This window comes from Aythya marila (genome assembly GCF_965140915.1).
Source record: "Aythya marila genome assembly, chromosome: 1".
NCBI lineage: Eukaryota > Metazoa > Chordata > Aves > Anseriformes > Anatidae > Aythya > Aythya marila.
Window position 1 is genome coordinate 132,576,169 of NC_139042.1, and position 13,748 is coordinate 132,589,916.

At 37.6% G+C, this 13,748-nt stretch overlaps 1 protein-coding gene across 10 annotated transcripts in view; it reads right to left on the reverse strand.

Moving 5' to 3' along the window:
* SCUBE1 (signal peptide, CUB domain and EGF like domain containing 1) overlaps nucleotides 1-13,748 on the reverse strand; it is a 281,424-nt gene that overhangs the window by 88,038 nt on the left and 179,638 nt on the right. For 8 of the 10 annotated variants that reach the window (XM_082751775.1, XM_082751767.1, XM_082751773.1 and 5 more), the window contains 2 exons: nucleotides 10,981-11,097; nucleotides 7,968-8,057 (listed from right to left, as the gene is read on the reverse strand). In XM_082751775.1, the coding sequence (XP_082607901.1) occupies nucleotides 7,968-8,057; nucleotides 10,981-11,097 (207 nt within the window). The remainder of the gene's footprint in view (nucleotides 1-7,967; nucleotides 8,058-10,980; nucleotides 11,098-13,748) is intronic. The other 2 variants (XM_082751770.1, XM_082751769.1) reach the window with 1 other exon arrangement.

A 13,748-nucleotide genomic window follows, 5' to 3' on the forward strand; every position in this document is an offset into this window, starting at 1 on the left:
CTAATCCTGCAGTTCTCATTTCAGAGTTTCAGGCTCATCTTCAGGGGAACAGTACACATTCAGGGAATGTCACTTGATAGATTGGATCAGGTGTTTTATAAACACTGGATGAGTCCATTCTGGTCACTTATAAATAGCACCATTAGTTTTTTTTCTTCTTCTTCTTTTTTTTTTTTTTTTCCTTTTTCTTTTTAATTTTATTTTTCCTTCTAAATAGGGAAGATGCATTTAAGAAATACCGAAATACCCCAAACATCACTAGGGAGCACTATCTCTTGACCTTGGACAAATCCTTTCATTTAAAATGGAAAAGCGAAACAATGGAAGGTATTGGTAGGAATTCTAGATAAGGTCAGAGACTTTATCATCAGCAAAGAAATGAAGAAAAGGGATTTTTATAGGAAACAGCACACCATTCACAAACTCAATTAATAAAAGTGTCGATAACTCAAGATGAAAAGATCTGCCCTTAGGAGAGAGAGAATGCATGAATAACCTCAGGGATTCCTTCCCCTGTTTTCTGTGATTTCATATAGCAAAGTAGAACTGATAGAAAGAGCTAAAGTGGGGTCTTGGTTTCACTGTTAGTAACTGACTTAGAGATTCCCCTGGCAATATACTTGTTAAGAACACATTTTAAATGCTTTGTCAATTAAAGAACAAAAAGGTTGTGATGCATACAGAGCAGCACATTTGGCTTTCTGACAGTGAGCGTTTTAAAATCAGATAAATACCATTCAGAGAAATAAAGACGCATTTTAAGTTATTTGAAAGACACCTAGGAGGCAGGACAACAGAGCTAAGAACTGAAGTAAATGCTGAAAAGGTGTTTCTGGCATTAAGTGATACTTGGTAGACTGTAACTATGATAGAAGTTAATTGCCTTGGCAGAACATTTGAAAATAAGCAGTAACTTGTCCATCTCCCTGCTCTTTGAGACATCTGGAAACTATCATTCCATTTTGAAAGAGAATCAAAAATCAATACTACAGAATCCATTTTTTATTTCACACTGGAACAAAACAACCTAAGCCTTTTGGAAAATTTCTAATGAAAAAACAGAGCCCATAACACTTTATTCTAATGGCATGGTATCTAGGTTATTACATGGCATGTTAGAAACCCTGGTTCCAGTTTCTATCAGTTAATGTTTACTGCAGCTGAAGAATCCCAAGCCCTTATCAGGCTATATTGGTTATCAAAATGGACCCAAATAGTAGAACACCTTCATAAGGTAATAATGAGGTAGTCTGAATTTACATCCCAATGTGTCTCTTGAACATGGGTGGTAGATCACCATGAAAAGGGCTTCAGTATCATTTTTTTCACAGCCCAAACAAGTGTTCAAAACAGAATACTGTGTCCAGTTTGTTTCCCTATTTCTGAAGACCACTCCAGGCAAAAGCAATAGTCTTCCCACAAAATTTTCTTTCAAGAAAAAGGAAAGGCTTTTGCCAGAAAACTTCTATCATATGGAATAATATTTTAGGTGAAGAATGCACAGCTTCAGTAAGTTCTACAGTTCTACAATATTCCTTCCTGAGCTGCAAAGGAACTAAATTTGGCTCTACTAGAGAGTTTTGAAATCCAGAAAATGGGGGATTTCTATATGAATTACATTGTGTGTTACAAAGTAATTCAAGACAGAGATTTGGCTTTGTAGAAGTTATTCACAGTGAACTGGTAGAGATCTTTGGATGACTGAAAGGGTGACCAGTGATTGTTTCCATACTGGTATGATGTTATTTTACACCTGGCAGGAGAAAATCACTTTAATTATGAGGCTGTGGTAATCCTAGTTAATTTTGTTGATTCTATTTCCCTGTAGCCAAGGAAGAACTGTACATCTCTTCTGGAAAGAAAATAGTGATTCAGAGAGATTAAGTCCTGAATTCCTAACAAACAAAACACCAGACTGGAGGCAACAGTTGGATAAGGTAAGCATAACAGACTAGAAAGTCTGCAAGAACAGTTATTCTATGATTCCTACAAAGCTTAAGCCATAATGCCTCCTGTCCTGGTTTCAGCTAGGATAGAGTTAACTTTCCTCCTGGTAGCTAGTAGGGTGTTATCTTTTGGATTTAGGATGAGAAGAATGTTGATAACACACTGATGTTTTAATTGTTGCAGAGCAGTGCTTATGCTAAGCCAATGACTTTTCAGCTTCTCGTTCTGTCCTGCCAGTGGGCAGGTTGGGGGTGCAGCAGGAGCTGGGAGGGGACAGACCCAGGACAGCTGACCCAAACTGGCCAAAGGGGTATTCCATACCATCTGACATCATGCCGAACAATATACATATATATATATATATATACACAGGGGCGGCTGGCCGGGGGGGACGACTCAGGGATAGGCTGGGTTTCAGTCAGTGGGTGGCGAGCAATTGCATTGTGCATCACTTGTTTTGTATACATTATTATTAGTAGTACTATTATCATTTTTATTTTATTTTATTTTATTTTATTTTATTTTATTTTATTTTATTTTATTTTATTTTATTTTATTTTCTGTCCTAATAAACTGTCTATCTCAACCCGCAGGCTTCATTTTCCTGATCTTCTCCCCCATCCCAGAGAGGGATGGGGGAGGGTGAGCGAATGGCTGTGTGGTGCTTAGCTGCCGGATGGGTTAAACCACAACACTACTTAATGTTCTACCAAGCTTATACTCTGCAGCATATACAACGATAACGCTCAGAATCACAATGTGCCATAGGGAGGGGCAGAAGTAAAAAGAAGACAGCGTACTAGAGAAAGTAGAAAGTTTTTATGTGTTATTCATGTGCACGGTCATACAAGGCATATATCCTTGCAAGTTAAGACATGAGATTTTTTAGCCTTAACACCAACATAGTGCCATAGCACCAGTTCTTGTCAGCTCTGGAATCCCAAGAATTTCCAATTGGACTAAGAGAAAGAAGGGGAGAAGGGTGGCTTTCCATATGAATGTGCATATGGCAACATGTCTCAAGTAAGTGACCTTCATTTCTCCTCACGTGATTATCAATATGACATTTACACACCAGGTGTCTGCCCTGTGGGCGTCTGCCTTCTTGAGTCCCTGACTTATGTACATGTAAGCTTCCTGAAGGGAAATCTTGTTTCATCAGAAATGAGGAATGCAGAAGACCGCTCTGCTAAGAGCTGCATAGTACCTAGAAGCCTCTGAAGGAAAACTGCAGAAGCAGAGATGGTGCTTTAGATGGCCTTTCTGTTAACGTTAGGCACAAAATCAATGAGGTACCTTGATCGGAGGATGTTCAGCTTGCATGTGATGGTTCTACCCCTGCTTATTAACAACATGGCCTGACACCTACAGTGTGTATACATCTGATACCTACAGTGATAATCGGGGGTGGAAATAAGTATAACTAGGTACTGTTCTGCCATGGAGGCAATCAGGTGAGGGAAGAGTGCTCCTCAGGTTCCTGCTCCTAAACAAAACAAAGTCAAATCATGCTTGGTGGCCAGAGTAAATAAGATAGCTTTATTCTTAGATAACTGTGGTTTAGGAAAAAATAAACTGAAGATAAAAAGTAAGGTACCACTTTAGGGTTCAAATGGGTAAACCTAACCTAAGAAGGATCAGCAATACATTTATATCTCCCTGACTGACATACTTGGAAGTAATAGATAAAGGTTGCCCAGAGAAGCTGTGGATGCCCCATCCCTGGAAGCGTTCAAGGCCAGGTTGGATGGGGACTTGGGCAACTTGACCAAAGACCTGCCTGTAAGTCACTCTTAGGAAATCAGGGATGGAATGTAATACAGGTACATGTAAGCTACAGCCTGGAAAAGCTGGTCCTTGTTGGTGTGTATTAACAAATCACTTAAAGTGCTTCCTACACTGAAGAAGCAATCTAGGCAGAGGTAAGCTTCAGCAAAAACAAAGTCCAGAACATTTCCAATATACTTCACTGCTTATACAAGCACTTCAGTTGACAGTAAAATGGTTTGTAAGGGCTTCGGGAGCCAGCTTAGAATCACAGAATCATCTTCAAGGGAAAGAAAAAGAATTACATTCCTGTATCTGAAGCAGGCTGCCAATAGCCTTACTGATGATCCAAGAAGCCAGTGCCCAATGGCAAAACCTTTAGAAGCCCTGACTTACAATGAGATGAGCACATCTTGTGAAAGAGTGAATTTCAGTGCCCAGTTTGGGTGTTACGAAGATGTTTGTAGTGATGGTATTACTACCATTTGTACCATTATTCTGGCCTTTAACATGGAAGGGAAATTACTGCACTTCTTTAAGTTCAAGGCAGGATCAATGCAATCAGTGCTCCTTGTTCTTTGATATAATAAAAGGAACTTTGTATAACTGTCTTCTTGAGATAAGAAATCAGCCTTATACCTTCCAGAACCAGAGGAAGAAAATTCTGTTGCCAAAGTGGGATCTTACAACAGTGACCTCTGGGAAGAACGGAAAAGGTATACAGAAGGTGAGGGAGAGAAATGCAGAGAGCCTTTGCAGTGGTTCTGAAGTTACATGGGTTCAAGCCCAAATCAACCTGATCTGCTTGAGTAGCAGAGAATACAGGGAGGGAAATGAAACATGGTGAGAAATGGGTCAGGCCAACCTCTTCAAAAGTTCTGACCATATAGGAAGATAAGATAATAAGATATTAGAAATACCCTATGGGATAGGAGTTGGGTCATACCATGACGGTGTTGCTAAAGCAACTTGAGGATTCATATGTCTAGTAAGGTCTGTGACGACAATGCAGCAAGTGACTGTATTTTTAAATATAATTAAAACAAACAAACAAACAAACATAAAATTTCTTGCTTCTAAGAGTTGATGTAGACTCCCCAAAGAGCAAAGTATTACCTTTAATTAGGATATGAGGATTTCCTGAGACTTAAGACCAAACAGTGGCTCAGTATCCATAATTCTGGCAGACAGCAGAAGTCCATCTGGATGGAATACAATTAAAGGTTTCCCTCTAAAATGGCAACTGAAGTGGAAGTGAAGGAAATGTAAATAAGGTGTATGAAGATCAATATGGCAAAACATTTCACTGACAGGAGAAAATTCAGTGACATCTTTTTAATGAGAGAACTCTTTACTCTAAACCCAAGTGGTTTGCTAACAACAGGGGAGGTAAAAGAAAAGATGGAAGCCTGCAGTATTTCTCAATGTTATGAAAGAAATTGGATGAAAATTTCTAAGAATCACTGGATGGCTTTAAAGGAAAGTCTCTTGCAGATCATCTAAGAAGACCAGTTTCTTGTCTGCCTCACAAGACTTCAAAAAAAAAAAAAATCAGGCAGGAAGGAATGGGGTGTATATATCTAGTTTTCTCTATTTAAGATTTAGCTGCAGGTCACAAACCACACCATGACTAGGACACAGACCCTTCTAAGAGTCAGTATGAGATACTGAAGCAGCCACTCTTCCTGTAGGAAATTAGTGGCACTGGCACTCATATCTGACAGCAGTCGCCTTCTCCCAAAGTAATCTAACTCAAGACTGTTCTTAGCCTGTACTGATATTAAGTGTTATGAAGATCACAGTTATTTTAATAATACAGCAAATGACAGAGGACTAGTAGTGATCGTCTCAGGGCTTGTGATAGAATGCATCTTTCATCCAATTACTAAAATTGCATAGTCATCAACGTTTCCTACTTTTCCAAGACTGCCTGCAGCAGTCCATTTGCAAGAGCTGGTAAGGTTTTCTGAGGAACTTTCTAGTGCTTTCTAGAACAACTGTTTAGAAAGCACATGAAGAAATCTGGAATTTTATGGAAATGCACTACACTTTTTAAATGTAATAAAACTCTATTAAAAAATCAGTTATGGATTTTATGACTATCATAACGTAGAGTACAAATAAACAATCAGATAAGTCCCTAAATAGTAAGCTACCCACTCAAGTCTCAGTTTCTAATTAAATTTCTGTACAACCCTAGTTAATGTTCTTCTAAGGAATCACTTGTTCAAACAGGGGCTGTCCAGAAACTGTCAGCTCTTGGCCAATACCTGCTGATACAGGAGGTACTGAAGAGTTATACAATGTGCTTTGCAAACTGATTTTTTTAACTATCTCCCTAAACCTACTTACAGAGTCTATTTTTGTCTTGGAACTTGCAGGCCTAGTGTAACTAAGAAGCTTGTTTTCCATAATATCTTTTTAATTCTGTGCCTGAACTCTTGTAAGCATTGTGAACTTACTCTCAGGTTGGATAATTGCTTCTATCAGAGGGCAAAGTAGCGAAGCAGTACACTATGCTGCTCAGTCCCTCTAAACCACATTTTACATGGGCTGGGTAATCTCACTTTGTAGATAGACCTTGAGTACTGCATTTTCCAATGGTATATGGGTCCTTTCTATGATTTTTTACTGACTTCCTGTGCGATGATGGCTCTCACTGGAATTACAACTAGAAGTGTTACTACCACCTTTAGAAAGCAAGATGAGCTGCCTCATAGCTTTTGTCAGCTTAAATCAGTTTAAACAGGGCACCATTAAACAACAAATTTTTATGGGTCACTTGCTAGATCTGTGAACGAATTGCAAATTAACAAGCACAGATATTCTAAAAATAAAGGAACATATGCACAGGTGTTCACAAGAGGGAAAATATTTTACTTCAATATTATCATCTAATACAATTTCAGACTTAACAACACCCTGTGATTTCTAACATAGGGTCTGTCTGCTGTTCTATGATTAAGTGGATGGTTTAGCATGGGTGACAAGATATGACGTGGTATGAAAATTGTGCAAGTGTTGTCACCTACTGCAACTATTAGCCCAACAATTAACTCAAACTGAGACTTCTGGTTTTCCAAAGGTGGTTCTTCTAGATAGGTGAAGATGTTTACAGCCAGAGCTGAGCCTGCCAAGGGCTAGCAGGGCAGAGTGTGTTATGGGCTTACTGTTTTTAGGAAAGGAAAAAACAACCAGAAGGGAAAAGAGCAGAATCTCATCATGCCATAATCTCTTATGTGAGTGAAGAACTCCTATCTTGTAAATGATTCACTGGGTATATCTCATCAATGCTTGCTATGATTAAAACTAATAGAAATATTGTATGTGGTGTATAGGGCATCAGAATGGAAAATACAGAGTAATAAACCACTTGGAAGCCTCCAAACTGCTGGCATCATTCAGCAGTCTATGCAACCCTGTGTCCTTTGTCACATGAAAAGAATCTGGTAGAGATTCAGCCACTACCCTGTCAAGTTATCAAAAGGTCGTTCTCACTAATGGCCACAAAAGTAACATAAAGCACAAATACTAGCACAAAGGTAAGCAATGGGTTAACTAGAGAAACTAAAGAATTATCTTCATTGTCCAATGCACATCCTCATCTCTTCTACTCTCAGGCTCCACCAATACAGAAAAACAAGCCATGCTTTAGTCTTGAAAGAAGAACATAAGGAAGCTCACTAGTCACTAGGGAAAAAATCTTTCAGCGATTACTAACATAGTACACAAAGGAAATAAAATCAATTTCCAGTAATAATATTTAAATTTTTATCAAAAGTAGGCAAATTCAGTTGTTCGTTTAACACCACATATGTAATAGAACATTGTTTTATATCATCATCTAATTTTAAGTCAAAAGGCAAGTCTGCAACATGAGATTCTTTAGGAATCTTAGAGCAACACATACACACAAACACACACGATTCACATGTAAGAAGTAGCTTTCATAAGGTAAGTAAGGTTAATGGCAAAAGCTTCTTTTTATGCAGAAGAAACTGAACATTAATGCTTCAGCATTAGGAAAATAAAGTTTAAAAATGAGAAATGAAGTTGTACAACAGATGAGAACTTAACAAAATCAGTGACCTTTCAGCACAGATAAAGTCAGCTAAAAAACAAAAACAAAAAACACAAGCCAAATCAAAACCAAAAGGACCAAATGAGACCAAAAGAGAAACTCTCCCCCCGCCCCCCACGCACATACAGACAAAAGTGAGAGCACAACAAAGGAAGTGGAAGAAAAGTGTTACCCATAAGTAGCCGCCGTTTCACCCGCTTGTCCACATCAGCTACTGACGTGGCATTGTACTCAGAACTCTCAATTGCAGCCTCATCCTTCTCTAAAACACAAGTAAGGGACAAACATGGAGCAGTTGGTTAATCACAAGCCCAATTTTCCACTGCCTAAGACAGTTTCTTGGCATGGCACAGCCAAAGCCAAGAAGCAAGGCATGAAAGCACTAAATCCCCGTTAGAGAGTTAATTCCCTTAAAGACCCCAGGAAAAAAATAAAGGGAGTTTTGGGAAAGGAGGATGAAAGAGGGGGAGGAGGAAGAATGGTCAACTACAAAGTAATCAGATACATGAAGGTTGATTACTACTGGAGAACAAGGCAGCTAACATGAGTGCCCCAGAGAAGTGTTAATGATGGAAATTAAAATTCAAGGATGCTAGCTAAGCAAAAAGACAAACTGTAAAGTGATTCAGGCTAGTGGTGGCATCATGATCTGAAATTGGCAGGCAGAAGACCAAGACAAATGGAGAAAGCAAGAGTCCGGTGATGGATGGGCACGGATGCACCATAGTCTTGTACACATTGACACATCATGAAGAGAAACCAAACAACAGCATGCAAATTGAACAAAAACAACAACAAAAATAAACAAACAACAAACCGAACAAACACAAAAAAGATCAATTTGGGCAGTGCTGGTTGCCTGCTTGTCTATGAAACACTACTAGCTAAACATTCAATGCTAGAAAGGATGTTGCAAGAACAGGGTTTAGTAAACTTATAAGCATGCAGTAAGCAAGATGATGTCAGAAAAGGTCATTGTACAAGGTAGTCTCTGATGTCCTATAGGTAAGAGTTTCAGACAGCATAATGAGGACTTTGGTTATGCTTCATTAGAAATACACAGAAACAGTCAAAAGTGTGGGAAGAGGTGATCAGTAAGTGAAATAAAAATAAAGATTTCTCATACAGGAGAGCAAATGGAGAAGCAACAGCTTGGTAAATAAAATGATCTATACAGAAAAGGAATTGCTTTATTAGCAAAACAAAAACCAAAATGAAAATGGGGACTTTCACATGCAGCAAACATAAAAATAAAATAAAAGGATTAGTTAAGCAAAGACAAAATATGTTATACAAAGGGTCAAAAAGTATTTTTATGGGATTGCAGAAGTTTGCATTCTTGCAGTGATGCCTGGAATCTATACACCACTGAAGACAGCAAACATTGGAATCACTGAAGTGAGGAGGAGGAGGAGGCTGGCAGGTGTTTTTTTTTTTTTTGTGGCAACACTACATAGTTGAGTAGTAACAAGAGTTGTTTTGTTTTGTTTTTAACAAGTTCTAGATGGGATCAGGCTGCAATAGAGGCTTTTGTTTGATTTTTTTTTTTTTTTTCTCTGTAAATAATTAATGAACGTCAGTTATCAGACAAGACAGGCAATCAGGAACCATCACCAGGAAGCAGGTATAAAAATGTAAAAAAATAATATTAATAAAAAAGAAGTATTCTAAGAGAAAGAACTACTTAGTGGGAAGAAAATCAGCACAGGCAGTAATATGTGACTTACATCACAAGACCAAGGAATGTAACATGAAGTTATATGTATTACATTACAAAAATGGAAAAAAAAAAAGAAAAGTAAAAAACAGGTGCAGTGCATACAGCTTTTTAAATCATTTTTTACATGCTGGATAATATAAAACATTGATCTGAGGATATTAGTGAATGCTAAGAAACAGAAAATCAATAATCCATTCAATATAACCTGCTCTCAAGGCCCTCACTCTTGCAAATTCTCTGCATCTGGAAATGCCACAGGCTTCAGGGAGGGTTATTTAAACAGAGGGACTGTAAGACTGAGTCCACTGTGTTAATCAAAAAGCTGAGAGATCCTGTAAGCTGAGACGCAGCTTGTCTACAATATAGCAAGGCAAAGACCAGTGCTGAACCTTGTTCAGCTCTGCCTCTGCCCATACAACTCTTATCCTGCCACACAATTTGTGCAATCAAATCCTTCAAAAGCAAATGAAGTTCTGTGCAGCCTCTGAGTTTTATGCCATGGATCTGATCAAGAGATCACTAAAGATAATTGACTGATTTCCATGGATTTTAGATCAAGTGCTTTGTCTTGCAGTAATGACAAAGGAGAGAAAAGATGACAAACATGTCCTTTTTTTTTTTTTTTTTTTTTTTTAAAAAAAAAAAACTCAGGAAATTACTAGGAATTCATAAGAACTTAAAATTAAACAAACAAAAAAGTCAAAAAGACCACAATACTAATGAAAGCCATTATGGATTTTAGGCTCTAGCCTGTAAGAATCTTTGAATTCTAACTTACATTGTGCAAAAATATCCCTTTTTATTTAAAAAATGCAGGGAGTAGAAAGAAACAGTGTTAAGCAAATAATATATTTTATAATCATAAATGTTTGCATAACATCTCCCAAGATGCTTTGTCTCTTGAATGGCTTTCCTACTGATAATCTAATGAAAGCATATTTGCTACAAGTGCTGTAATTTTTAGAATCATAAAAAATACATCAGGGAAGAAAGCACATCACGATGTTTCATTTTCCACAGTAACAGCTTAGAAAAACGTGACCATTTTCCTCACCTTACTTACACAAGGAAGTCTGACTCATGAAAGTGAACAGAAGAGATGAACTTTCATACTAATTATGTAATGAAACTTTCATACATAATTATGAAAGTTCTACACCTTTTCATTAAAAAAATATTAGAGTAATGAAAAGAAATAAAAGTTAAAGAAGAGTAACAAAGGGATACTTCATTAGCAAATATTTTGACAAAACACACACAAATGCTTCTCTTTATACATAGCATGATCTTTGCTGTTATGGCCAGGAACTGCTGTTACACACTTCTCTCAGCAATGATGCTAAACTCCTGGGAGATACAAACACACACATGTGCACGCACACACACACACACACACACACACCTATGTGCACATATGTATTCTATGAGGAATATGAAATAAAATGTGCTGCAGAGAAGTACTTACCAATGCAGGTTCGGCCATCTGAATGTAGGGCATACTTCTGATGACAACCACACACAGGACCAGTATCAGTGTCATCACAGGTGTGTTGGCAGCCTCCATTCCCATAGTTACAGGTTACTAATTAAGCCCCAAATGAATGTGTATATACGTATATATAAATAAAATGACAATGAAACCAATTAGTCTTAAGGGCCTTTCAGAATACAGAAGAGCAGTAACAAACCAAGACATAAGACAACATAACATTCTTATTTGTAGTTATTTGCATTCTTTATTCTTTCTGAGCCACATTGTCTTAGTCACGCTCCTGCCTCATGCCTTACTTATTCAATCCATGAAGTGAAGAAAAGGAAGAAAGAAAAAAGAAGCATGTGCTGCTTTTCCACCAGTCTATTTTTATTAGTAATTTTAGCATGAGTGGTCAGCCAATTTCATCTCTTCCTAGCAGCTATATGCTTTTATGTACACATCTGTGATGTATGTGGCAGAAAGAAATGAGCAGTCTCCTAATACAGAGTCTATAGACAGACTTTCTCTTTTCGTTCTTCTTTACTTTCTAAGTAGAGGAAGCAGAGACCAAACAGCAAGAACAGAACCACATAAGAATTGAAATCTACTGTTTCAAGTACTGGTCCTCCTAGAGTAGAAGAACATTTTAAATAAAGCAGTTTTTTTTTTTTTTTTCTTCCCTGAGACAAAAAATATAATGTTAATATGGCCCCACAGTGTACTGGTCTCTACTAGGGAGAAAGCATTGGAAAGGTCGCTTTTACTTACAAGCATACAGTGCAAAATTGCTTTTAGCAGTTAAAATGTTATCTATTCAAAAAAAATACTGAATATACATTAAAGCAAACATTTTTCCTGACAGGTACAGTTTTGAAGTTTACAAGAATTAATAGATTGATTTTTTGCCACTTGATGGATTTAATTTCTGACAAACTATTTTTTAAATATCAACCTGGTATACAATGGCTCTAATTTTCCCCTGTTCTGTTTAATCTTTTGCAGTCACATCGCTTGATGCTGAACAAGCCAGCTCTGAATTCACTTTATTGTCTTTATATACAGGTATTTTGGACTGGACTCTTTATGGATATATTTCTATTACCAGATACAGGGGAAATTCAATTTATGATTATATATACTTAGAAATTTCAGAGGACTTAGATATTCTGTTATGTTAGAGTAATTTAAATACTGACTGCTATTAATCAGAATGAAATTCCTCACATTGGTCTTCAGCAGAAATTTTCTCCTAGATAAGAGAGTTTATATAAGAGCCACGGTAGCAAATTGCAATATACCATAAAACTAAGATAATAGTTAACAGGATTTTAAAATTGGGGATCTAAATCTAAACTGTGCTTCTACTTAATCCAACAGAGCTGAACTCAAAATTTCCCAGTGACCTCAGTAACTCTGCTTTAACACTAGCTTCTTAAAATGAAGTAGACTGGAATTTCTAGTAATAGTATCGGTAATTGAAATATCTCACATCTGCTATGAGTGTCCCATGTGCCGAATAGTCATGCACTCTCAGTAACCACTGAAGTATTTTGCATAAAATGGAACACTTCTAGCAAAAGAAATTGAGGGAGACCACCTCACCATATCCAATAGAATTCCCATTAGATCTCTCAACAACATAGGAACCTCTAGTTTATGTGAACAGTCCTTGAAGTCTGGTTAAGGTCACAACAGAAATTGTCCCTCTCCTAAGTGAGTGTAGACCAGAGGCTTTTCTGGGTGCAAGCATTCTTGGTCCTTGACATTGTACAACCTGAACAAAATCCTTGTGATGTTGAGAGATAGTGAGAGAATAATCTCTTGGTGTAGTCAAAATAATCCCTAAGAAGATGGCCTGCCTGGATTCCTGCCTCTCCTTCCACGAATGCTAGTATTTTAGCCAACTGAAAAGAATGGCGGTGAGAAAGATGGACAGCAGCTTGATTTTTTTTTTTTTTTTTTTTTTGTTTTTTGTTTTTTGTTTTTTTACTGGAGCCTGACAGTGCACTAGGCTGCAAAATGGGAATTGTGGGTCCAGTCCCACCAGATAGAGGAGGGAATTAATTCAAATCATAACAATCCTATGCTTCCAGAGAATTACATTAAAAAAGCCCTCCAAGCAGCAACCACCCTCGGGCATTTCTTCTCTTTCTTCTGTTGTATAACTAACCATTGATTTGCTTTTCTGAAAAAATACCTAAAGCAAACCATTCTACTTTGCATCAAATTGAAGCAACATTTTTTTTTTTCAATACACAGTAACAATTACGCTTTTATTTTTGATGCAAAACAAAAACTTAACATTTTTAGTCAATTCTTCCGTCTTAAAACTCCCACTTTTTCAATGCAGTTTTCCTGCTCAACATTATGCCTGTCCTCGTTCACTTCTTTTTCTCCACTCTTTGATTTGCAATTATTTTTGGTGTGTCTTTTTCTTGTGGCTCCCTCTCTATGTCACATGATGCGCAGAACAGTAACACTTTTTTGTTAATCTGGGAGTAGATGTAATACTGTTTTACAGCCTAACTGAAAGGTACAGTTACAGGCAGAGGATGTTTGAAATCAGGTGGCTGCAGGCTGACTGCAAATGTGAGCTGCTCTTCTGGCTGGCTGTGTCTGGGATGTGATCAGCCAGGGGCTGTGAGTGGTGCAGAAGGCAACTGCTTGCAGTATTCATGGTAAAGGGTGCACACTGGCAGAGCTAATTCAAGGCAAGGTAATTTTCATTTACCTATCTTCCCCTCCTTCTCAACCCTGCA